This window comes from Epinephelus fuscoguttatus, linkage group LG18 (assembly GCF_011397635.1).
Source record: "Epinephelus fuscoguttatus linkage group LG18, E.fuscoguttatus.final_Chr_v1".
Taxonomy (NCBI): domain Eukaryota; kingdom Metazoa; phylum Chordata; class Actinopteri; order Perciformes; family Serranidae; genus Epinephelus; species Epinephelus fuscoguttatus.
The window spans coordinates 22982782-23010509 of record NC_064769.1 but is presented as its reverse complement, the minus strand read 5'-3'; the positions used below and the strand labels follow the sequence as shown (position 1 = coordinate 23010509).

Here is a 27728-nt window from a genome sequence, read left to right as displayed (position 1 = left end):
AGAATATGGATGTACAGATTAACAGATGATTTGTGCTGATTAAGATTTAACAGAAGTCTTTAGCGCTTGGACACCGGAGGGAGATATTTTGTGATCAAGGGACATCTGAGCGGCAACAGTGGAGGTGGTGGTGGCTGCTGAGGCTGCTGACTGCTGAGGCGTATGAGGCTGATGAATCCGTAAAGACTAGGTGGTGATGGGGAGGGAGTGCATGCTACCAGTGATGGTAGCAAGATAGAATAGATAGGCTGACAGAGAAGGTGTGTCGCTGTGCTTTTGGGTGATTAGCTGAAAAACGGCTGAAGATTCAACTGACAGACCCAGACAATGACACTTAGAGATAGTGAGTGAGCATACGTGCAAGGAGTGAATGACAGGGTAAGAAAGAAACTTACAGCCTGAGCATGAAAAGTATTGTCTTCCTGCCTGAACTTTTGCTAGAGCTTCATTTGCACTGTTAAAATCATTTGTAGCCAGAGTCTGCGTAGTAGTGATGAGACAGTGGAGCCACAGTATCAAGGTCCCTCCCATACACCCAACCGACTCAATCACAACTTAATCACAGCTGGCTTCACTTTTGGGTAGCAGTCATGTCATACATATTTATATACAGTCTATGGACATTCATTTTGCTCAAAATGAAACGTCAAGGGATCCATCGTACATCATTTGGAACATCCCTGAATACGTAAAAACTTCAACATGCTGCTGGTGCTAGATGAAAAGTCAGGCGATCACCAAAGTCATTAGGATTAATCCTCTGGGAACCATGAATATCTGCACAAAGTTTCATGACAATCCAGCCAATAGTTGTTGAGGTATTTCAGTCTGGCTCAGAGTAGTGGACCAACTACCGACCATTTCTTGAAATTGTGCTTGAAGCACTTTCAAATTGGATCCAGCCTTCAGCCTTGATGGCTAAGCTGACCTTTACAGGGTGGTCTAGTCATTGTTGATGTCATAGCGTGTCATTGTACTGTAGTTCAAATGTGGGTTATGTGCTTTGATGCCAGTTTTTACTGAGACATATAAAGAAACCTAACCTTAAAGTAAGGTTTCTTTTTTATAAGCAGTGTCAATGCTTTGCACACAGCCGATAATATGAGTTGATGAACGGTCACATTTAGAGGTTGTCTCACAAGGGTACAGGTGATACAAAATGAAAAGATCCTTTTCTAAAGTAAAATGACATTGAAAAAGTTGGCCAAAATAACAGCTTCGTAATTACTTGGATGAGGCAGATTATTCCAACTCTATTTTGATCATTGTTGTAATCCACAGGGATATTTGCAGTGCTGCTTGCCCACATCTTGTTTCGCTTTGTTGTGGTTACTTTATGCAGGTAATTTATTTAGTCTGCAGTTCTGCCTTTTGTCAAAGTGATTTCAAATATAGTTACCTTGATACTGAAAGAACTAACCGAGTTTCCCTCGATTTTCAAAGAGCCGATGATACGCTGTGAGAAATAAGCAAAACAGCTTTTGAAAGCCATTTCCTTTCCCTAATGTATGAGTCAAAAATGTGTTTGTCATTGTGAATGTTCTAGTTTGTGTTGAGCTTAGTGCATCTTACCTGTAGAGCCCGTCCATTTTATTGCAAGCCTGAATCAACACACACGCACTAGTTTTAGATTTAAACAACCTCTATAAAACAATATCACCTCTATTAGAAGAAGAAGCAACTCTCTGGTCGATATTTAAACTCCGAATACTTGTCGGTGAAAAACAACCCTGTAAAGCTCACTATGTTGTTAGCGCCTTATGGATGGCTCGGATCTTAAATTGTATGAGTGTGTTATATCTGGCCCTTGAAGCTGCGGTGGTTGTATAAGATCCGCTGTTGTTTAGGGCTTTAATATCCTGCAGCTGCGATGTACGATCATGTGACCTTGCGCGGTAGTACCTCGTCTATGTGTCTCATCTAAGCAGCTGGCAATCAAAGCCACTTTACTAAAGGTTTTAAAAGCAATGAGACAATTGGATCATTTTGGCTGTGAAATCATTAAATGATGCATTTTTCTCATGTTGTTTTGCAGGGAACCTCTCTCTGTCCTTGGGCTAGACATACTGTAGTGTGCTATTGCCCACTCACTTTTATTAGACACCCGTCGTTGAAATAAACCTGAGTGAATGGTGTTAAAGGTTACCCTGCTGATGTAATGCATCGTGATAAGACTTACTTAAGAATTTCATCTCTCAGGTAAGTTTTTTGAAGGCTTTTTTCACTCAGCAAGCAGTCTAATATCAAGTTATAGTCTAAATGTTTCAAGTATTAGGAAGGGATTTAAACTACTTCTATCATTTCTTGAGTTCGGGTGTGATTCAAAGAGTTTTTCACACCTGCTACAAAGGGGACCTTTTTTAGAGGCGCAGATTGAGAACATAGCTCACACTCATATTCTCCATACGCTACTGCTGAACTACAGGGTGCTCCTCAATTGTACATCCTTATTCTTTTTTTCTACAAGGTAATTTAGTTTTGTCAGCCTTGCTGTGCCGTCACACTTTTCATCCTTGTTCCAGGAAATCAAAACTCGACTCGAGAGTGTCTCTCTACCTAAGAATTCTCCTACCTCCACAGCCTTATTACGGAGAGCCCAAACCGTTGTCCTTTTGTCCGTGTGAAATGGAGACAAGGAGCGTAAAAACATAACTATCATGTAGTTGTGTCTTAGAAAAAGATGAAATAACAGATTGTCAATCTTTTACTTAGATTTATTTTCGATTTACTCTACTCGCCTATGTGATGGGCAATCTTGGGCCTCTGTATCAAACATATTTCAACCATGAGTGATGTACCAAGGAGACAGCTTTCCACAGTGATGTAGAGACATTTTATGATGCGCGGCATCGTATTTTATGACCAGCTGTAAAAAAAAATGAAGAAACTCTCTCAAAAGCTTTTTCTCAGCAAAAACCCAAGGCGATTGCGAGGTAATTATCTGACTAAACCTTTCACAGCTTCTGTTAGTCACAAAATCTGGCAAGAGAAAGAGAAGACTGACAAATAAAACTAGGTCTGAGCATTGAGTGAAAATGATAGACAGCCTTTCTCTTGGCATCTTTATTTCCATTTCCCGCTTATTCCCCTAACCACTAAGCTCACTCAAAGACTCAAAATTCTCTGTGGCACTTATGGGGGAGGATATGGATAAAGAAATGCATGCCGTGAGCGTTGCTTGCTGCAGGGAGAGACCTCTGAGTTCATCTCATTTCAGAGTTTCTGAGCAGCAGCGAAATGACTGCCTGTTCTCTCCCTCTGCTCCTGCTGGAGCGTGCAGTGGACTTCCTCAGGGCCATTGAGACCAGGCTCCTCTCTTCCATGCTGTTTACCACCTCACTGCTGTCAGAGGCGCGCAACTCTCCTCCAGTGCCACCGATGAGCACAGTCCACTGTAACTGTGCCAGAGGCATCTCGCTACATACATTCCTCAGCTCTCAAAACATGCATGTGGGCCATACTTAGAGATATCACAGTTAGAGCTTTGGAGGCTTAACTTTTGATCATCTGTAGTTTGACCAGTGGGGTGCATGCTGGCTCAAAAAAAAAATCAGAATTTCTATTGATGACACTTGCCTGAAGCTGCAAGGCAGTCGTCTCTAAGGAGTTTCAAATGGGCTTACATGTATGTACAGCACAAGCATGCACATGACGACACGCATTCATGCATGCAAAGACAAATAATCACACACAATCTACAAACAGGTACGGTGAAAGCACATGTCTCCATACCTCCTCTCCCCTGGAGTCCTCTGTGTGTCGCATGTTTGTATTCCGTGGTCTGATCATTGGATTTGGGACTCCTAACCACGTAAACCTCAACACACATGCTGTCACACGTAGAGCACTCATTATACTGTAGCACATAACCCCTAAACCCCTCCGATCCTTACTCCTGTTAAATCCCCCTCTACCAGGCAGCAGATACAGATCCATGAGCTGTAAAAATTCACTTCTGCAGGAGCTACGTGCAATTACCGCCATCCACAGACCGCATCGCTAACATCTTCTACTTCTTTCACCATAACTGTGTTGTGAAATGTCATTGTTTTACATCACTGTTCTCCAGCACTGTCGTGTAGAGCCTGAGATTCTTATTTTAAGCCTTGCCGTACTACCCATCATACTTCTCATCCTTACTCACGGAAATCTAAACTCAGGAGTGTGTCTCGGATTGAAGACGCAGCCACTTACCTCAGCGGCACTTGTTACTCACTATTTCTACAACCTGTTATTATGGAGGGCCCAATGGAGTTGTCCTTCTCTCTGTGTGATATGAGGACACACAAAAAAAAGTAACACTTTTACAGCAGAAGATGAAATAACAGACTGTCAGTCTCTACTGTTCTACCTGTCTATAGGATAAATAAACTTGGCCTTCAGTACTTTTTTGAAGAGACAGCTGTCGAGTGTCCTGCTATTATCTTTGTAGCTCACATATGAGCACTGGTGTTTTATTTCTCAATCTCAAAATAGCATCTTCAAGTAAGGCAATGCTCTCTGAACATTGATCTGGCACAGCTCACCTTATTCTGATCCTTCTCTATCCCCTGTTTAAGTGCTTGAGTAGTATACCTCCACAAACTAATGACGAATGCACAAGGGTTCATCAGTTGTGGATTTTGAAATGCTTGGCAAAGAATGATTACTTATCAATAGATGAAGACATTAAAGGAGCAGTGTGTAGGATTTATCGGCATATAGGAGTGAGGTTTGCAGATTGCATGAACTCCCAGTTAGGATTCCTTCGGTGTTTATTGATGAGGGGATTTATACCAGGAGCCAAATTATCTGCAGAGGTCTCTTTCTCTACAAAACAAGTGAACCAGATGAGAAAAATGCAGAATAAAGTATTTTCATGCTACAAACCTCAGTTTCGCTGATGCTGTTTGGCTTGTCGCAGACAGTCCTACTACAGTGTGGTCACCATTTTTCTTTGATAACTTTGGATCCAGACGTTTAAGAAGTTTGTACTGGGAGCTGAATTATCGACAGAGGTCTCCTCTTCTCCAAAACAAACACACCCGGTAATTTAAACAGGCAAAAACACCGACTAAAGCAGCTTCACATTACAAATCAATGTTTCTCTGATGCTGTTCAGCTTGTCGCAGACAGGCCTGCTACTGTGCCTTTTTCTCTGATAACTTAGTATCCAAACATTCAAGAAGTTTTTTACGGGGAGCCGAGTTACTGACAGAGGTCTCCTCTTCTCCAAAACAAATTTAAACGGCCAAAAACACCCACTAAAGCAGTCTCACGTTACAAATAAGTGTTTCCCTGATGCTGTTCAGCTTGTCGCAGACAGGCCGCTAGCTTAGCACCTGCTACAGTGTGCTCACCTTTTTCTCTGATAACTTAGGATCCAGATGTTGCAGAAGTTTTTACTGGGAGCCGAATTATCGACAGAGCTCTCTTCTTCTCCAAATCAAACGTACCTGGTGACTTAAACTGGCAAAAACACTGATTAAAGCAGTTTCACATTACAAATCAGTGTTTCGCTGATGCTGTTCAGCTTGTCGCAGACAGGCCTGCAACTGTGTCTTTTCCCTGATAAGATCCAGACGTTCAAGAAGTTTTTACCAGGAGCCGAATTATCTAGAGAGCTCTCTTTTTCTCGAGAACAAATGTACCTGGTGATTTAAACAGGCAAAAACACTGACTAAAGCAGTTTCACGTTACAAATCAGTGTTTCTCTGATGCTGTTTGGCTCATTGCAGAGGGACTGCTAACTACAGTGGCCAAGTGGAAACGCAAATGGCCCTATCTAGAGCCAGTATTTGGTTTGTAGATTCTAGGCTACCGTAGAAGCATGGTGGTGCACCATGGTGATCTCCAAGTATGAGGACATGCTCTCTATTTAGATATAAACGGCTTAATCTAAGGTAACGAAAACACTATTCTAATTTCCAGGGAATTATACACTAATGAAAACATACTTATTATGCTATATTCCATTTCAGCCAATATATCCCCCTAAATCCTACACACTGGACCTTTAAAAACCTGCTTATTGCACAGCAGTATTATTGGTAAACATCTGTTTAATACTGGGTGTTCTTCTCATTATCTTCAGCCTAATTATTCATGCTTTAAAAAGTACCATAAACAATGGTGCCTAAAGCACATTACATTACCTTATGTTATTAGCTTAATTGATGTAGTTGGTAATATAAAACTGTTTTGCAAATAAAAAATGCAATTTTGTGAGAGACTGTGAAACAAAACTGCATCAATATTTCTCTATAGGTACATTTGTATTTAAAGACAGTAAGCGATTACACTGAGTTGCTGCCCATCCCTACTTCTGATCATAATTAATAATGTGGTTTGCATTATTTGAGTTCCTGGAGCAGCTGCAGTGCCTGATGTCCAAGGCCCATTGACTTTCTCACAATGTAACCTTGCTGGAAATGCCAGAACATTACTCACCCTGCTCCCTTTTGCCAACTCACTGCATTATTCTTACCCTTTTAACTGCATCTGATTTCATATATTTGCACACAAAAAAACCAACCCCAGTGTATGGTATACAGTATACCTGAAATGGATTCACTTGGATATGATTACCATGTGCCGAGAGTCGTTGTTATTTATGACGCAGGTCTCCCTCCGTCTAAGCACACCGCTGCATCATCTGTCACTGTCACTGCTTTTATTTGACTCACTTTCAAAAGTGCGGTGTCTTCGCCGAGAGTGAGAGAGAGAGCTGGTCACATTCATCGGCTCGCAGAGGCAATCTGTGCTCTTAAATGACAACAGCAGAGCCCGCATGTTTAAGCTGAAGCCTTCGATTACCCCTGTGGGTGCCCTCGAAGAAAGGCTAACTGCTGCTCTGCTCCGCTCAGCGCATTTGGCCCCGTTCCTTCAAGAGCTCTCGTCTCCTAGTTCATCTCATCTAAACAACCACTGGCTCCTTAGTGACCCCCTGCTCCGCCATTCACCTCCTCCTTTTCTGACACTGTACAATGCGCAACACTGGGCCCACAGGCAATGGGCAGAATTGAAGTGTCATAAAAAGCACATTCATGTCCCAAATGTGTCTTCAAGGCAGAAAGCTTTGAGGTTGTTTTCCTCTCTGCACAACTGGTGAAGAGCTGTTCATTGCTGTTGCTCAGAACCCCCACCAGGGAGACATGATGCCTCGCAGAATGACTGGGAAAGATGTTCTTTGCGCAGACAAAGAAATGTTTGGAAGCTGACAGAAGTTTCTCCCCAGTCAGGCATAACTAATGCACAAACGGGAGGTTTATCTTTTTTAATTTCCATTAGTGTTTCTTTAAGATTCCATTTACACTGAAATACATTATTTCCAAGCGAGCAGAGACGGAGGATGGATTTTAAATGTCACTCTCAGCAGCAGCTACCTTTTGGATCTAATTGAGGCAGCTTGTGGTGCAACACTTTGGCTGGTTAAGAAATGACGGCTTACAAACAACTCATTTTCAGCATTGTTTAGACCATGTAATATGTAATTACTCCCTGCACCTCCATTTCAGCAAAGGGAATGAGGACGGTTTTACTCTCTTTTTGCTGTGTCCTTGATGATAATGTTGAATTTTCCTGATTTTCCTTATGTTACCACAGACATACAAAATTTGCAGTCCTCAAATCTGGGGTTCATGAAAAAAAAAAAAAGTTCAACTGTAGACCCACTAATGGTAGAAAAGCCAATCAAAGAATGATGAACTGTGTCATCTAAAATGATTTTAATTCTCTTCAGGCAACCCCATTTATTTTACTTAATTAGTTGCTGAAGAATGGCACTGGCAGCAAATGTTCATTATTTTAAATATATTAAAATATTTCACATAAAGAGGGATTTATCACAAAGACATAATTTGTCTTTTTGTCTTGGCAGTATTTAACATTATCCCTACTGAACCCACAATCTAAGAACATGTTAAAACATCTATTTTTAATATGCAAATGAATGATTAAGCCTTTGATGTATATTTGCTGCCAGCGGCTTCATTTATAGGATTATGGCTGCCTATGTGTGACTGAGGAATGTCTTTTACTTTCCTTATACAGACCGACAGTCCCAAAGGAATGTGGCATGTGGCATTGATTGTACGTGTGTGTTTGGAAGGTGAGATGAGAGGCAGGTGCTGTGAAGAAAGAGAGATGCCAAGCATGCTGTAAATTACTTATGTTCAGGCTCTGGGTATTTATCGACAGAGATGACCCAGAGGCCATTTGGGAAGTAAAGAAGCTATAAGATTTTTCAGAAATGAAAACAACTCAAGTTTTGAAGAAACACAAGGCCGGGGCTTATTGCTGATATCTGAAAGTTATGAAGCCCAGCCCCATCCATCTTGGTTGGGTCACAATACTTCATTTTCCCTCATTTCTCTGAAAGGGGAAAATGTGATTCCACCTATCGATTGCTGCATAAATGTGTTGCCTAGTGATGAAAGATGAGGTGTGCTCTGCTTTTATGTGATCCGATTAACCTCCAGCTGGGAGTGGGCTCTCTGCTCTGCCCTGGTTCTCCTGCAGTGTCAGGGAGCATGTGATGGGCACTTAGAAGGATTAGTGTTGCTGCGTGTTTTGTTTGTGTTGAGCTATCACCCAGGACATTTCACTAACCAGGGGATTATATTGCCAGCCACTGAAGATGTTTTTATATCTAGTAGCCTGCACTGAATTTAAGAGAGCCCAGAGTGTGCTTTTGAGATTGTAAATGGATGAGCCTTAGGATAATGAATATATGCATATCGCACTTCTTCTTCTTGGTCCTTATACATTCTGCATTTATTTTATAGAGAAAATATGTATATGCCAGTTTTTCTCATTTGCTAAGACACGCTTAATGAAACTGGGATCCACTTGATGTTCATCATCACCTTCTTAGCACAGCAGAAGTCTTCCCTTGCAAATGTTTTAACACTTTTTCATTGGTTTCGCACACTTTTCACACCCTTTTTCAAAACACAGATCTCATAGAAAGGCCCAAAACTTTTGATTAACTGTGTTAAACAAAAGGAAAACATCTATTCACAGCTGACAGAAATTACTTGCGTGCTAATGAATCTTTACTGCATCTGTGTGAAACTCCTTTACACAACTCTTCAATCAGCAACCAGTCTTTCGCCATATAAAAGATGCCACCTCTGCGCTGCTATTTGTGAGCATGGATCAAAGAGGCCAAAGGCAATAATAAAGGTAATTAAATAGGTGAATAAATTACCGTTTTTCTCAGTCGCTTGTACACATGTCTCCATTTAAAAGTTAGATTTTAAAGAGTTCACAGCAAGTGGCAACCTCCAAGGCTGAAAAATGAAGCCTACGTGGGAGTGCCAAAAACTGCAGTTCCTCAAATGGCCACTTGAGGCTGGCTCCAGAAGCGAGTCAATCCCTGTGGACCCCCCATGTTAAAATGCCCAAATTTACAGCAGACATTAACATGTTTAAAGCCTGGTACAAAACGGTTTTGGTCCCTGTAGTAATTTCAACATTCATGACCACTGTACCGGCTTAAAGGGCTTAGGCTTAAAGTTAAACATTATTAAGGGCCGGCAGCTTTGAGTGAGAGGTTCTCTGTTGAGGCGTCACTACAGTCTTTGAGTTCAATCCACTCTCCCCCTATCAATGGCCAACATGCCAAACTTAAGGCTTCAAAACCATAGATGTATAAAGAGAACTGGATGTAGCGTTGGAGGCAGGGCATTGTTTATTCCTATGAAAGTCTTCAATTTCCATGGTATGAAATTACTTGGATCGTCTGCATTGTGGGGCCTATAGAGCAAATGTATAAGATGCTTACACTGGCCAAGCATGGCTAACATCCACTTTAGCCCCCTGCAATACTATACTGGGAATAAAAATTATTTAATCATGAGGCCGAAATGAGTGTCCACCATGGCGAGGCTGGGCTCAGCCTTAGACATCTGGAGGGAGCTCGTAGTAGAGCCGTTGCTCCTTTGCATCAAAAGGGGTCAGTTGACGTGGTTCAGGCATCTAATCAGGATGCCTCCTGGGCGTCTCCCGTTAGAGGTGTTCCAGGTACAACCAACTGATAGAAAGCCCTGGGTTAGACCCAGAACACGCTGGAGGGACTAAATACCTCATCTGGCCTGGGAACACCTTGGGGTCCCCCAGGAGGAGCTGGAAAGTGTTGCTGGGGAGAGCGACGTCTGGGGTGCTTTGCTTGGCCTGCTGCCCCTACGACCCAGACCCAGATAAGGGGATGAAAATGGATGTATGGATGGATGGATAATCGCGCAGCTCTTCCAGACTTTAGAAATGCTATCGGACCCAATGGATCAAATTCTCATAGTGAAACAGATCATTTTGCGGGGTTGTGACCTGCAAGACGTCTCTTTTACAGTGTAAGTCTATGTGAAAAAGTCTTTTTGGGTCCCATGGCATCACATGATGAGCCCAGAAGCTGTAATTCCAAGTTTGGCCACTATATAAAACCAGCACTGTTTCTGGTGGCTTGTTCAAAATAGGATTCCACAAACCAATAGGTGACATCACAGTGACTACGTCCATTATATTTACAGTCTTTAGTCCACACACAGGCCTAAACTGAAAGCTGTTAGCCAAAATGATGGCTTACAAAATGCTCCAACACTCACACAACATTGACAACATGCAACAAAAGTAAATACTTCTATCAAACAACACAACTTGTGGTCAAATGAAAGTATACTTTCAATCAACTAGTACACCATGGACAATAAAATACAGCTGGGAGTATGAACCAGTTCAACCTTAATTTGCGCAATATGCCTATGCTATTGTTGATACTTTACTTAGTTACAGCAGGTAAGTAAGCATATCACAGCATTAATTACAGTCTTTTCTCCTGGGATGATTTTACTAAAGATAACAAACACTGCTGCACTCTGCACCTGCAAAAGGAAAACAACATTTTCTAAGAGAGTTTTGTTTATTCATTTAACAGTTTAACATTCATTATTCATTTTACGTGCTTTTGGCCTCTTTGATCCATGCTCGCGAACAGCAACACAGAGGTGGCATCTTTTATAGACGGATGAGGACTGATTGCTGATTGAAGGGTTGTGTGAAGGAGTTTCACACAGGTGCATTAGATACTCATAATTATTCAAGTAATTTCTGTCAGCTGTGAATAGATGTTTTCCTTTTGTTTAACGCAGTCAGTCCAATAGAGTTTTGGGTTTTTCTATGAGATCTGCGGAAAGTGTTTTGAAAAAAGGGTGTAAAAAATGTGTGAAAGCAATGAAAAAGTGTTGAAACATTTGTGAGAGAAGACTTCTGCTGTGCTAAGGAGGTGACGATGACTATCAAATGGATTCCAGTTTTATCCAGCGTGTCTTAGCAATTGAGAAAAACTGTCATTTGACCACAAGTTGTGTTTGATGGAAATATTTGCTTTTGTTACATGTTTTTTAATGTTTTGTGAGCGTTGGAGCATGTTGAGTACAATGTGTCTTTTTGGCTCGTGACTGTCGGTTTGGGCCTGTGTGTGTGTACTGCTTTGAAAATGTAACTTCTGCTAATGAGAAGAACCACAATGGCACAATTTTCTGGCTTTTTCATAAGTCGAGTATAATGATACAATGCTTGATTAAATTTGTTAAAACCAGTCCTCAGCCAATGCAGCTATTAAAATAGTTTTGGGGGGGGGGTTCAAAAGCTTAGCTAATTGTCTTGCTGCTCAGAGGTTTTGGAGGCATTCAGCCTCCTCTACCCTTTGTGCACACACAAAACTTCAGAAACCGTCTCTGATAAGGTTTTTAAACTTCTTGACTTTGCCAATGGCAATTTCTCCATCTGAGCAACAGCTGACATTTATATCCAGCCCTCCAAGAGCCTCAAATACCCTTTTCATTCTATTGTTCTGTGGCTAAAAAATGAAAAAGTTACCTCTTATACTGGCCGACAGTAGGTCCATTGATGGTGACTTCAAGGTCCCCTAAGCACTCCCTCCACAGAGCAAGCTCCCACATAGACCAAATGTTTAACAAAAGAAAATGCCACGTAAAGATCACGTCTTAATGTTTTACCTTGTGGACTTATGAAAATTCGGAATTTCAAAAGCGTTTTAAATGTCAGTATTAGAAGACACAAAACAAGATGTGCCTTCCTCTTTTAAACACACCATCAGTAAGATAAAAAGCTTTGGCACTTCCTGATACAAAAGTGAGAGCAGAGAGGAACCAGCATCAAACAGCATGAAAATGGCATGTTATGGGTATTTTAACATGTGTCCTGGGGTGATTTTCTGTCCCTCAATTTTACTTCTTACAATAACTGCAAATAGCTACTTAGGTCCATCTGTGTTCTTTTTGTAAGTCCTAGAGGCCATTGAAAAGATGTTGAAAAGATGACTCACATCAGATGGTTTTGTTTGAAAGCTGAAAGATTTATTTTTAAAGGCTACTGAGGGAATCATTTAACCATGCAGCACAGAGCTTTCTACAGTCAACATCATATTGTGTAAAACTATGTAACTCTGGAAACAAGATTTATATTTAACTAAAGCCGAGGCTGATGGGAATGCCATTAGTACATTTCTGTTCATACAATAGTTGTTGAGACTTTTAATTCAAAGCTACAAATGTCTAAAACATAAAGTCTGATAAAAGCTTGTAGCAAATGTTACTCAAACAGAAATAGTGCATTGGGGTCATTCGTATGTTCTCAGGATGCTATTTCTGTATAAAGGGAGCATGACAAAGGGTCTCATATTGCCAGGATCCTATGTTCTCCAGCTCTATATTGCACATATGTGGAACCTGAGAAAGTTGTTCCCAAGCTCAAATTGACATGGGTTTGGTTAGGGAACTAAAATCATGACTCTGAGAGTGATGAAACTCCACTGGCACATGTCTTTGTCTAACTATAGTTGCTCCTTCTGTTCTGAGAATAGTTCCAAAATTAATTGCAGCCCAAGAAATGAAAAACCTATTATAAGAATGAGATTAATTGAATAAATACGATCTAACCAATTAAGAGATTAGAAAAGAGGTCAAAGGCCAAGTTTAATTCCCATTTTGTAACAGGTTGGTAAAAAGGTCAAAGATCAGGTTACAGTGAGATATCCATAAACCCTAACTATTCCAATTTCCAAACAGGTTAAGGGTAGGAAAGAGGTCAGAGGTTGGGTTAACAACTAACTATTCGATTTTCCAAAGAAGCAGTAGTGCTACCAGTGGGGGAAGGGAGGTAGCTTCCCCACTGGTAGGCACAAAATAGGCTGACATTACTGTCTTTAAGAAGTTATGCCGCGCTCATTTTTTAAGCAAGGTACGTAGCGGTATCCTGCAAAACTAGACAACCTACGGCATCCATTAGTACTAACTATATTGGTATAGCTTGTTGGGAAGGGAGCTAAATAATGCTCCAAATTTAGGCTTAAGTTTGGTGAACAACTGGAATGGCCATTTTCAAAGGGGTCCCTTGAATTCTCATGTCTGAATGAAAATGCGTTCTATGGGTACCCATGAGTCTCCTCTAAACTTTAAGAAGGCTTGTTCCCAGTAAATGTTTTGTTCCTTACAATCAATGTACTCCTTCAAATTAAAGCTGTATATTTCTTTCTTTGTTTGTTTAAGGTTGAGGACAACGAGCCTATTTGAAGGACAACAAATCGCCCAACATGTACATAGCAGATTAAAATAGGATTATTGTGGAACTCAAAATATACCGGTCTTGGTCTATGCAGAATGAGAAACCTATTACATCAGAATGCAATTAAACTCTCATATTGACATAGTTTTCAACTAGCCTATGTGCTTCAACAGCATAATTGCGTTTCTGAAATTCAGTTATATCTTTGGTTTTGTTGTACCACTCAAAGATTCTTAAGTGGTCATGAACACAATAGAAAGGTTGATTTGTGGTAACAGAATATTGAACTGGGGAACATAAATACATTCCCTTTGTGGGGGACTACTTTCAGCTGTGTATTCATCTTATTCGGGCACTAATGTGCGACTAAATAAACTACAGTGCCCATGTTTATGGTAATGAAGGAACACAGACGACATTGCGAATGTGTGAAACACTGACACAGGCTATTTCTGAGCTCAATGGCATGAAGGAATAGGCTATATCAGTCTTTGCTTGTTAGCAGGATAAATTCTTTGCTGGCTTGGTCTTGTCAGAGGATTTCTTCACAATAATAAGCATGTAGAACATTGCCAGACCTTTCCTTTGAGGCTGTCATGGACTGAGACAGAAGTGTAAAAAAAAATGGATGGACAGTCAGATGGACCAGATTTAGATTTCACAATGCCAGCCTTGTCAGTGACCACTTGTGGCTGTGTTTTTTTTTTTTGTTTTTTTTTTTGTGAGAAAAGAGACAGTAAGAGTTGCATCAGCAGGTTGGAAAGCAGTGAACTCCTGTACAGGTGTTTCTAAAGTAGGCACGAGCAATGTTCTGCTGCGTTCATGATGGCTCTACAAGAGAAACAGGTCTAATTTTAAACTGAATCCTACAATGAAGGAGGCATGTGGGCCACGAACACCATCTCTTGCTGTGCTGTAATCTTTTGACTTTTTCTCAGCACTTCCAAGAAGACAATCCAACATCATCACCACCTCCCACTTCCCAACTCCATCTCGCATTACTGTTCGTCTTCCCACCACTTACCTCGATCATTTATCCCCCTATAGATTTCATATGAGAAAATCTGTTTGATTAATGTATTACTGAAGTCAGGCCAACTTAATATGTTTGATCGGGGACTGGGTGCAAGATTCACACATGGAGGAGGATAAAGATAGGATGAGAGGAGGAGGAGGGAGGCAAGATGAAGGGATTATATTTCTTGGGTGAAGTTCTACTCAGGTCGCCAGGGATGAGAACAGGTGATTATAAGAAACGGTTTGATTCGGTGCCACACATGGCTGTCTTGGGGACATGAATGCTTTAATACCATTTTGAGAGTTTATTTTTGAAGTTGGTTGCTGCATGTTGTAGGAATTCCATGGAAAATACTTTAAATGCATTTTAATTTGGAGTCCTATGCTCCCTTGGGCCCCCCCAGCTCTCACTACATGAATATAACATCAAGACATTAAATCCTGAATCTAACATCTGTCTAATGATGAGGCCAGTCCGGTTCACCCGAATGTGTGATATGTGATCCGACTCCTCAGCCCGCGTCCTGAGGGGTTGGCAGTGCCCGAGAAATCTTGCACGAGAGTTTACGGCCAGGATTTACCGCAGGGGTTAAGTTATCTGCACAAATCATCCCCTTTTTCATTTGCAGAAACAGTCCGGCAGACATGATTTACAAGTACAGTAGCTGCAGACATGAACTCCAAGGGCAACCCAGGGCTGCAAATCACGCCGGCTTTGCTTCTCTCTCAACGATGTCCTATTGGTGTCATGGAAAGGGACATATTCTAAATCTGAAGTTACAAATTACAACATTTTTCAGCTGTAATGAGGTTTTTAGTTTCATCTGTGTCATAGTAAGAGGAAAGTAGGACAGTGTGTCACATCCCCCAGAGAAAAAGAGAGACAGGAAAATCCTCTCACTGCGCTATAAGCATGATCCAGCACCAACTAAGCACCTGCTCCCCTCTTGACATTGCTCGCTATTTTGTCATTTCTAACAGTAAACATCATTCTCTCAGTCAAAACAGTGTTCCAGCAGACGCTCGGTGTGAACGGCCTCGGTGGATGTCTTTACATCTTTTTGTATTCCTCCCCATCAGGGATGCAGTGGCGTATAAAAACTCTGGAGTCCAACTAGTTCGAAGATGGTGCACAACATGAATACAAACAAAAAGCAACTGTTTGCAGATTAATGCAACTAATTTATATTTATGATTCATTTTTATTATTTTCATAGCTTTGTTACCCGTATCAGTGTCAGACTTTCGACTGTTAATGCATATGATTATATAGCATAGAGGTCTGTAATTAGGTTCAGGCTGTTTTTCATTTCAGCAGCCAACATCATTTTCACAGCTGCAGGGGAGACACGGAGCCACGTTTTGAACATTTTTGTGTTTATTTGGGAGTAAAATTTACTTATTAGAAATGGATGCCGCGTAGATGATTTTTTATTGCTGCCATTGATGTTTTAATCCACATCCTGACCTGCATAATATACCAAAACAGACCTAGCTGCCCAAGCATACAGAGAGCTAGAGTTATAACAGATGAAGAAGGATCAGATATTAACACTCCAATCGATTCATGCATGTAGTGCCTCTTGATAAAAGACAGACAAACGAAAGGTAGAGAATGAAAATCTCATTTCAGCACCAGGAACTCTTCATAATATGTCCTATTACTGTATGACAAAGAACCAGACACCATATCCCCTTCATGACTCTTATGAGCAGTATTGATTATTAGATTGATATATATAAGGACATTTTCATCAGAGTACATAAGCCTGATGGATATATGTCGCTGACTGTATAGTAAAAGCTCTAAATGATTTAATGTTCCTTAAAAACAAATGCACTTCCGATTAAGTAATCGTACTTGAGGACCAGATTTAGAACTTTAAGGTAAAATAATATATTAAGGAGGTGGGGTAAACCTCCACTACATCCTTGTTTCCTTCCCTCTCTGTGTCAGAGCCGGGATTGTCCTCTCCCGCCTGAAGCTGGTTTTGTCCATCGGGCCAGCCGGTCATTGCCCCACTGCCATGGATCATCACAAATCACTGCCACGCCACGTCTCCAACAGCACAGAGACTTCGGGACAGAAAATCAATGGGCTCTCATGGGCTGCTCCATCAGTCCAAATATCTGGAGCTTGATGGCGAAGAGAAACAGGGGGTGGGGAGGATTTGGAGGATAAGAGAGGGAGGAGTGGGGGCAGGTTTAAGGGCGTATTAGGTGAGATTGGAGGCCGGTCGGTTTAAGATAGGAGTGTGCTGTAGCTGTGTGCAAAACCAGTAAAGAAAGAGAGAGGTTGTGAGACAACAAATGCCAGGTATCATTTGAAATGTTTTGATACCGCTGCCAGTATGATACCTGAGTTTTGTTGGCAATACTAAACAGATCATGTTTTCAATACCTCAGCGCAGAGGTTCAAACAGGTTGAGACTGTGAGGCACGTCTCCCGTAGGGGCGCGGGAGAGCTGAAGGGGAGACGGACAAAGATAGCGTGCAAGGTGAAAGGGACAGGTGCACTCTGGTGTTTTGAAAACAACGGGAAGTTAGGTACTGTAGTTTGGAATCCTGATTTGGGTTGCCGCCAGCACAGTTGGAGCAATTAAGGCATTTTAAACCCTTTGAGTCCAATTGCTGCAATTTGCTTCATAATTCCGTTAAATCTGGACACACACACAGGCTACACATTTTTTAGATTCAGTGGGACTCACACACTCCTAGGATATCACTATCAATGTATGTCCATCACAAATAATGTCCATCAATTCACAGACAAGGGCGCTCTTTATAACTCGTCTTCATTTTCCTCAGTATCAAAGTAATATAGTGACAGCTGTCTGAACATCCATGTAGCGTTGTAGTACTCAAGATCTTATCAAGAGATCATCTTCGTCTCGACTGCATTTTAATGCGGCCTTGTCTCAGTCTCCATCTCAGTCAAGATCACAACTGCTGGGATAATCACTAAATTGCCCCTGCAAAAAAGGAGAGCTGAATAGAGACATTTAAGTTAATTTCAGGTCCTTAGTGTTTGTATTTGTTTACTCATAGAAAACCAAGGGAAATTCAAACACATGAAATTTATCCCTGCAATGCCTTTTGATTATTTTATCATGATATTTCTCATGGTACACTTATACATACTAGGGCTGCCCCTGGCTAAGAATTTTCCTAGTCGACCAATAGTCATCATTTAGGGCCATTAGTTGACTAGTCGCCTGCATGTTTACGATATTAATTTAATATTTAAATGATATATTTTGGGCGGGGCAACACAATGGTGTGAGTTAAAGGTGTGAGAAAGAATAGTATCAGTAACATTGTTAACACTGTGCTACATTACAGAGAAATACAAACCGTACTAATGAACCTTCATTAATATAGGCCTATATTTTATCTACAAGTGCACGTCACACACTGAGTGAGCCGCCTGTTAATGACACTGTGGGCAAAGCAGTAATGATTGTGCTAAGTGGCTAATGGGCATGTAGCTACTTCCATGTTTCAGATGATGCGTCATGTTTGTAGTCGACCAATGAAGATGAGTTCGCATATCACCTTGGGTTCGTCCTTCGCCTTCTCACAATGATCCCACACTTTGAATTTCCTGTCCGACATGTTATTAACTAGCCTGGGGAATAACCACAGGTACCAGCGCTGGAAATTAGGGGCCTGTACATGTCGCATCTTTAACCAGCTGGAAAACGCAAGGTCGGGCACTGGGCGCTACTCTTATGCTTTTTTTGTGCCAGCTTTCAAGAGTCCGGCAGTGGGTTGCGTCTGAGGTTGCTGAGAGCGTGTTTATCACACACTGAATATTTACAGAAGACGGGACAGATATCTGTTGGCTGTGTTTGGTTTGTAACATGACTCCTGTCTGACTGCTGAGCGTGGCCTCTTCCTGTGTCTGTCCTTTCAAATAAAATTCCCACATGGTCCAGTCATATAGGTTTTATTTATTTTGACAAGGCGCAGCTCCTACTAGAGTTTCATGGTTTTATTCTGTGACTGGTGGCCAACGAAATCCTGCCGACTAATGACCTTTCTGGTCGACTAATGTTTGGTCAACTATTAGGGGGCAGCCTTAGTCTCAACCCCTCGAAGTTTTGGTCTTGTCTCAGTCTTGATACAGTCTGGACTTGGTTTAGGTGGTCTTCACTACAAAATTACATCCCCTGATACATTACAAGAACTGCTAAACTGCTAAATATGCCAAATTTCTCAATGCATCAGAGTTTAATGTTGTTGTAATACAAAAAGTACGAAAACTTGAATACATGAATTACATCAGCAAATACTGGATCAAAGGATAAGTACATAAAAACACCATTTCCCAGTTCTACAGCATGTGCTATGCACTAATTGTCTCAGTATACTGTTTTTGCAGCAATAACATTTTGTACTATCAGGAAATTATGCATTATCTACACACAGCAGACATCAATCAAACCGCTGCGTTGAAATGCCACTGCCAATTAAACTCTACAAAGAGAAAGCAAGATTGTTTTCCAAGATCTTCCTCGAGCTTTCTCACCACCATCCAAAAATTGTTTTAATGTTTAACATCTGTGAGCAGCTCTGAGTTTTTCATTGTGCATTGGAGGACAAAGTGCATATCAACAGCACGCTCAAAATGTTTGTGATTCTGTCACATATACTCAAAATCTGAACTGAATTACTGTATGGATTATGGAATTGGGACATAGCTTAATAACCCGACCAAGCATTTGATGCCAGCTTTTTCATACTTGACAGTACTGAAGCAAAAGATGAGATTTGAATGGCAGAGGAAGAGACGTAGAATGGAACAGGAGATCGAGACATAAGACAAAAAAAAATATGAAAGGAGAAATTGAGGGAGAGAGAAAAACAGATCATCATAATGAAAAGGACTGAGAGCTGGAGGGAACGTGGACAAGACTGATAAGCAAGTGACTCAGAAAGACGCAAGTGTTTTGAATTGAGTATAGCAAATTCTTTTAAACAAGAGCAGCGGCTCATGAAGGTGATATCATATGGAAATGTCTCCAACAACCCATTTAACATTCACCGCTGAAAACTGACTGTAGATATGATTGCCTCGGGTTGCAGGCAATGCATGCAAATGTTATGTTAAACGTGAAGTGCCGCCGTCCAGGTCGTGAGTTATTTCCTCCATTTTTTCTCATTCTGCTCTTTGATTTCACGCTTGGCTCAGGTTTTTGTTGACAGGGTTTAGACAATGAATCTTCATCATACAGCTTTAAGTACTGTGACGCATGACTAGAAGTGGATTACTGCGGGTGTTTTTACCTCTGTTGCAGAAACAAAGGTTAATGGATAGATAACATCTCCTTCTTTGTCATTTTCTTTCTCTGTTTCAGTGGTGGATAGCAAGGTGATCCTGGAGGGCCTGCAGAGGTACGGCCCCACGCCAATCTATCTGCCTGTCAGCTACCGGATCCTCAATGCCGAGTCAGCGTTCTTCCTGCAGGAGGCAAACCAGGATTTAATGAGGAACTCCAGCCTGCAGGCTCGCACAGAGTCCTTCTTCATCCACCAGGCCCGGCAGATGCCCTTTGTCAATGCTAGCTACGGGCCACTGTCTGTCCAGCAGCCTGTCCCCCTGGAGCTACTGCAGACCCTGCCAGGGCCATTCAACACACCCTCCTTCACTACATCATCAGTGCCAACATCGGCATCATCATCCCCGCTCTTTACTTTCAACTGGAAGGTCCATACCTATATTATCAGTGAGAGGATTCACCCCAGTTGGCCAAAGGTTCAAGTGTTGTTCTACATTGCAGGAAGAGACTGGGATGATTACAGCGCCATCCACAAGCTGCCCTGCGTCAGGATGTTTGCCTTCCACGAGACTCAAGAAGTGCGTGGGACTTGCAGGTTAAAAGGTGAACTGGGCATATGTGTTGCTGAGCTGGAGCCGCTCGCCAGCTGGTTCAGCTTGCCCACTGTCAGGCCGGGTAGGCAGAGAGTCTCTGAGCAAGCCCAGGGCACTCCTGTGGAGCTCTACTACATGGTTCAAACCACGGACAGTGGAGACTGCAGCTCAGAGGATTCAAGGAAGAGCAGTTCTGTTCGCCCAGACCAGCAAAGGCCAATGGGCTATTTCGCAGGGCATACACCTATGCAGCGGATTGGGAGCGTCAGGCTGTTTCAGCCGCTGTCGGAGCTGAAGCTGGACAATAACTTTGTGGTGATGGCACCCTCCAAACCCATTAGGCAGAGAGAAACAGTCTCTACTTTTCTGGCTCTTTCCACACTTTCCTCAGTGCCAATTTTCACCCTCAGGTGAGTCAGCCTCCTCCTGGGAGTTTCCTCTGCTGCTCAGCTAATGTTCTCTCATTTTCCAAACTAATTTAAACAGACATCACCAGGCGTACAAGCAGTTAAAAAGAAGGCACTTGTAAGCTCAGAGGAAGCAGCAGTGATAGATAAAACACTCCGAAACCACAAATCCGACAATGCACGACAACATTTACAGTTTTCCCATCTGTCACTTTTGTGTAAAATTGTGCTGAGGCATACAACAGGAGGAAATTCTTAGTCATTGTTTGTCTGAGTCAAACAGTGAAATGAATCATGCAGGGTATAACTAATCTAGAACAGCCTCTTGGTTTTCAAAATACATAGATCACAGTTTGTAGGCAACGCAGTTAACGTGCAAGGGTGTATTTATTATACTTTACTGTTTTGGTTTGGAACCATTACTTATAACAGCTTGTTTAATCAAAATAATCTGCAGTTGGCAAAATCAGGGATTAATCTCTGGCATTAGAGATTAGATAATGTGTCCATGACAGGCTTTGATTTGCCACACTAGGCTCACATCCACAGACGATGTTGTCATGACACTGCTAGTCAACTGCCCAGCGTCACTTAGGTCATGAAGCCTCTTTATTTAGGTCATTTGTCTACTCATCAGAAAAACATACCGCAAATGAAAAGAAAGGTTAACAGGACAGTGACCTTATGTAATCAATTACCTGGCCTTATTTTGTGAAACAACACATACAGTCAACACTCTCACATCCTTCTTCTGCTTTGCCTATGCGGAGTAAGGCCTTCACACACCGTGGGTGTTTTTTTTTCTTTTTTCTTTTTTTTTGCAGTTATTTCACACATTAATATATTTATTCAAACACTTTATGTCACGAGTACTTTCACACAGAACACGAACATTACGCAGTGAAAAAGCAACATATTTTTTTCTGGAACAAGGTTGATTTTTCTGAGCTTTCACACCACAAATAAAGGCATTAACCAATCACATTACGCCTGTGAGGATTATAAAACAACACAGAGGCTCCATAGTTCAAACCAAGATAGGAAACTTTACTACTCCCTTCAACCTTGACAAAGACAACACGTTCTTGCCTTTCACAATAAAAACCCTGGACATATACACTGCATACATGTTTACCAGAGGGAACTCTAATTTACTCAGGGCACTGCGCTTTAAAGGAAAGTCAATAAAATACTGTAGCTTAGGGCAGGGGTCCTGGGACCTCCAGGGGTCGTTAAGAGAGTTCAAGGGGGCCCCCAGAAAAATGGGGAATAGTTTCCTTTCACTGTTTAATTCCTGATTTAAGTGAGCTTAGTGAGAGCAAGAGTCATAGGTGCCCCAAAGTTAGCACCTCAGTTGTTGGCTACAGGCCAAATAACCTTTATTTAAAATGATTTAATCGGCTCCCTTTTCTCAATTAACAAATTCATTATTTTGTTGACACAGTATCAGAAAATAGTTGAACATGCCTCGAATCTTTTCCCAGAGCCCAAGGTGATGTCTTCAAAGGATGTGTTTTATCCCAACATCAGTTTAAAAATCCAAATCAATTCAGTTTAGCATCATTTATGACAAAGAAAAGCATCAAATTCTCACATTTGAGAAGCATGAAACCAGCAAATGTTTTGCTTTTTGCTTAGAACAATTACTAAATAATCAACATAGTTGCCAACTAATTTTCTATAGATCAACTAATCGATTAATCGACTACTTGCTGCAGCTTTCGATGACAACTACAGAATTCTACTCTTATATCTAACAAGCAAAATCTTTCCACAGGGATGTCCCAGGAGCAAATTCTTATCAAATGGGGATCCATGACCCAATGTGTATCAATTTAGGGGTCCTCAACATGAGGACGAGAAGGTCGAGAACCACTGGCTTAGGCTAGATGACAACTTACATTAGACAGACTGCCAGACACTGCTCTGGGTCAATAGGATCCTGGTAATTGTCACAAAGTCTCTTTGCTGCTAGCCATCTATTCGTGTCAAGCCTTTTATTCAACAACTGTTGCAACTTTCACAAATTTGTATCGCTGCCAGTATGAATAGTATTTTGCATTTTCTTGTCATTTATTTGTCATGCCCTGGAGCGGGTCCTCTTCCACAGAGTCTACAGTGTTGTTCTACAGTAGCCCAGAAAAAAACAAACACTGAGTGCATTTACATGGACAGTTTAATTGCCTTTTCATTCAGAATTAAAGTTCATTCCTATCAAAAGTGATCTTGTAAACACCTAATCTGGAATGAAAAATTCGAAAATTTATTTTGATGTAAGAGGCTGTAATATTCCGTTTCTAATTCTGAATGAAAGAATTTCTCGCACTTGTATACACTCATTCCTCTTGTTTTTTTTTTTTTTTAAAGATATTTTTTGGGTGTTTTAGCCTTTAATTGATAGGACAGCTTAATCGTGAAGGGGGGGAGAGAGAGAGGGAAGGACATGCAGCAAAGGGCCACAGGCTGGAGTCGAACCCGGGCTGCTGCAGCAACAGCCTTGTACATGGGGTGCCTGCTCTACCACTAAGCCACCGACGCCCCCAGTCATTCCTCTTTAAGTTCATTCCAGTCTTTGTCCGCATGCTCGTTTCCTTGCCCTTCTGGCGTGATGATGTATATATAGCGCACGTGACTTGTTGCACTAACCGGTTTCCATTCGCCAAAGCACGGTCTTCTATCTCCCTTCCTCTCCTCAACAGACGAAGCATTAGCAGAACAAGGTTGTTTTCTTCCGGTAAACGTAAACATGTAACATCCACCCCGCCCCCTATCCAAACAGAAACCTTTCCTGCCCCAAACCTTGCATGGACCCGAAGAAAGGCGATTAAACTGATCTCCCGTGTAAACCCTCATTCGGAATGAATATTTCCCATGTAAACTACCCTTTAATTTCGAATGATTTCATTCAGATTTATTTCATTCCGAATGAGAAGCCATCACAGTTCTTGTTGGTCAGCATAGTTCTAGACCTTTAAGCAAAAAGTTAAACACTAAGAGCAAAGTTAGAAGAGAGTTACTTCATGGTACTTTTTTCTTTAGCTTACAGTTAAAGGCTCATGTTTATGGTTAGGTATCACTTTCACAGAATATCCATTTCTTTACTTTTACCACTGTCTTGCTCATGATAATATTCTGAATACAGACCCTAAAACCACATGTAGCTAAGCTTTTCCTTAGAGAAGATTTACTGGCTGCTGAAGATGAAAAATTATATGTTTTTTCAATTGCATTGGATAAAGTGTTTCACAGAGCAGCTTTGTTTGTTTATCTTAAGCCTGCCAAGTCATTTTGGGGAGAAATTAGAGATATATTGTCGTGCTTAACACCCACCAAACTGCATCTTTGACAGTCTGAAGGGGATTGTTTTGACGGGGATAACACCTTAACTACGCCCTTGTGCTACTTATGAAAATTGTTTTCATGTACTCACCTTCAAAATTGCCTGTCTGAGGAAAATTTGTATCAACACAACAAGAACAACAACAAAGTAGTTATTGATTCATTGAGCTTTGTCTCATACAAATTACCATTCAAAGTGACTGTAATTGCTCCATGTTGTGTGATGCAAATTAAGGTGTAAGGAATATGCATTCCACTGGGCTACTTTTATGCCTGAGATCTAAATCATGGCAGATGAAACAGTTAGCAGCCTCAAAGTGGAGCTGTGACAGAGAGCCCTGGCAATTTGTCAACCCTGGGTGAGCAGGAAATCTGCCAAAAAGCCTCATTGCTTTTCCTCTCACTCCAGTGATGATGAACTCCCATGAAGTATTAGCGCTCGCAGTGTGTGTTTATCATATTTGTCAGCGTGTGTGTAAATGGGAACTTTAAAGGCGTTTTCTTTTAGTGCCTTTTTGCACCAGCGTTGCGCCCCGATCGTTCAGAAGTTCATCTTTTTTATGTTTTCCGTTGGGATGGCATGGACTTAAAATTCCACCAAAATACCTCATTAGCAACCAAAAGATTAAACCTCAAAGTGTTTGAAAATCACAGGCTACTTTACAGTACTTGACTGCCAGCTTACAAACTCTGTAATTGAACATCAGAACGCTGATGACTAATCTTGCGTCAGCTTTGTTGTGCGTTGCTTTTATGTTACAGGGTTAGACCTGTGCCGCTATTCAATATGCCTTTCTCTCTCTGTTGTTAGATTTCCTGACGATAAGAAAAAACTTTACTTGAAAATACCCTGTCAGAACTTGATCTCCCCATCATGATGGTGTGAATTCAAGCTCTGATCAGTGGAGGTGGGGGCTGAGGCGTATGTGTGTGTGTTCTGATCTGTGTTCAAGAAGGCGTTTGCCTTGTATGTTGAACACTGCATGTGTTTGCATACTGTCAGCCAATGTTTGTCTACACACTGATGTGGGTGTGTTTATGGACAGTTTACTTTACAAGTAGCTATGGTGAGTTTCTCCCAGCGGCTGATGCATCATTAACTATTTATGTTCTCTAGAGTTACTCTGCTCTCCTCCCCCATTATCTTTCCTCCCCCTTCACCCCCCCCTCCCCTCATCCACCGCAGTCTAACTTGTGACAAAAGAATACTGAGAATCTCTCTGGACAGCCTTTATTCCTACATGCGCTGCTGTCAGATGGAATCAGCAGACTTTCTTTTCTCTAAATTTTCACTCCCTTTACTATTTTCTGTACTTTTTGATAGGACTGTAAAACTCTTTAGGACTCTGGGAAAATACTGTGGTGTATAATCCTCTTAATTTAGTGTTTACAATAAGATTAATTGGTGCAGGATTACTTGCATTTGCCTGCGCAGAGCACCTTGAATTTTTCAAGCTCATTAAACACTCTCTTCCATACTCTCTGCAAAACCATAAGTAAGACAAGGCATGCCTCAAAATTTTGTATACCGTCATGATTTTACTCTTAATTTGACTGCTTAGCTTTTCCCCAGTGGCAAAGCAAAATTATCACAGCTTGTGTTGTGTGACGACACAAAAGACGCTTATGTAAATCAGATTCTGAAGGGCTAATAATCTCCCTGATTCACGTCAAGATGCATTAATTTATTTGTTAACTTATCAGTCTGCTTTGTTTGCCTGTTTGAGAGCACCATGTACAATCAGCAGGCTTACATGCGCATGTATCATCACAGTCAGTTGGATTACCCATCCATCTTTTGGGTCAGAGTTGTTAATATAGACCTCAGTGTGAAATCTCAGTGTTTAAATCCTGCGCAGAAAGGTCACAAGCTGTCTGGATGCAAAGCAGTAATTTCATACACAAACTACAGACTGTCTTGTGATGGGATCACTCCAGCCGCGATACAGCGTTCCAAGACTTAAAATTAATGTGGGCCTGGACTTGGCTCCTTCCCTACTTCCTACCCCCCTACTTCCGGCACCCTTGCTCGGACAACATCCATCTTCAAACTCGACCTTCATTTTGATGGAAAGTTTGGTGACTGCATCTTACACGGTTGTGATGAGATCACGACGATGAAATCTGTCCAAGCGCAGACAGACATGGAAACACCTGCCAAAAAACTGCTTCTGTGGTAGCTCCTGTGACAACTAGTGTCTGCAGGACCACATTTAACCATGATGACTCACACACAGATTCATGAGGTGAAAACAAGATCAGTTGTCATGGCGTTGTCCTGGCTGGTAATAGCCAGACTAATGCTGCGTACACGTGGAATTGGGCAGATGGTAGAGGGCAAGAGCAGGATGGCAAAGTTACTTGAGGCCGACAGAGGATACTGGCAATGGTAACAGTAGAGAGCACTGCTGTCCAAAGTTAAAATGTTTTACCTTTTTGGCGTCCTCCACAACGGAATTTCCAACCAGATTTTGCGTAGCTCCATCACACGAGAGGGAACATGGGTGATCCGGACAATTCCTGAGTAACAGCATAAAATAATAGGGAAAAAAAGTACATATTTAATATACTTTATACAATTCTTTGTAAACAATCCCAAATCACCATTGCAACACATAGTCATACATGTTTTGTTTTACTGTCCTGCCATTTGTTTTTCCCGTGCCGTCCAAAAGCTGTTTCCTGTCTACCATCTGCCAAAGGCTGATGGTGGTGAATATCCATTTTTTGCTAGCAGTACAACAACTTTCACATTTCAGCTAATAATCACTGATACCAGAACTCAACTCAACTCAACTTTATTTATAAAGCGCTTTAAAACAACCACAGCTGAAACAAAGTGTTGTACATAGGAGGTCATAAAACAACAAAACAGTGAGATAATAAAAAGCAGTTAAAACAAAACAAAAAAAACCAATAAAAACAGCAACAAACAAATAAAAACAAATAAAAACAGAACGAGGTCTCATGCTGGGTTAAAAGCCAGTGAGTAAAAGTGGGTTTTAAGGTGCAATATGTTTACCTCATTTATTTGTGTTCTAATATTGTAGCACTGAAAATAAGTGTCCTCTTAGCTGCGACTGTAGGACTTTAGCCGGAAAACATGTAAACACTTTAATTAAACCTTCAATATGGTAAATAACATGCTTGTCTATATACTGACTATTAATGTTAACTTGATTCTACACTGTACTGCCTTGACAAAGAATCATGCAAACACTAAAACACAAAGGCCGTGAATAAGCTTCCTCAGTTTGTGTCACCTGAACTGTAAATCTGGGCTTCTTACTTTGAAGACGGTTGATCCGTGAAATGTTTGTCTAATTTCTTTTTTTTTATTGGCTCTTTACAATCATATGTCTTTATGTTTTAGGGTGTCACTCTAAGTTGCTGTACTTTTCATTAGCTTCCATTGACTGTCAGGTATCAAAATAATCTCTGACTCATCCTTGACCTTCTCAGGATATTTGTAGCGAATGAGATTATAAAAGTACGTGTGGCATTTCATTACTTCCTACTCTCTACTC

At 41.3% G+C, this 27728-nt stretch overlaps 1 protein-coding gene across 1 annotated transcript in view; it reads left to right on the top strand.

Moving 5' to 3' along the window:
- si:dkey-112m2.1 (transmembrane protein 132C) overlaps positions 1 to 27728 on the top strand; it is a 239812-nt gene that overhangs the window by 51337 nt on the left and 160747 nt on the right. Inside the window, exon 3 of the mRNA XM_049603788.1 lies at positions 19941 to 20865. Coding sequence (XP_049459745.1) covers positions 19941 to 20865 — 925 coding nt within the window. The remainder of the gene's footprint in view (positions 1 to 19940; positions 20866 to 27728) is intronic.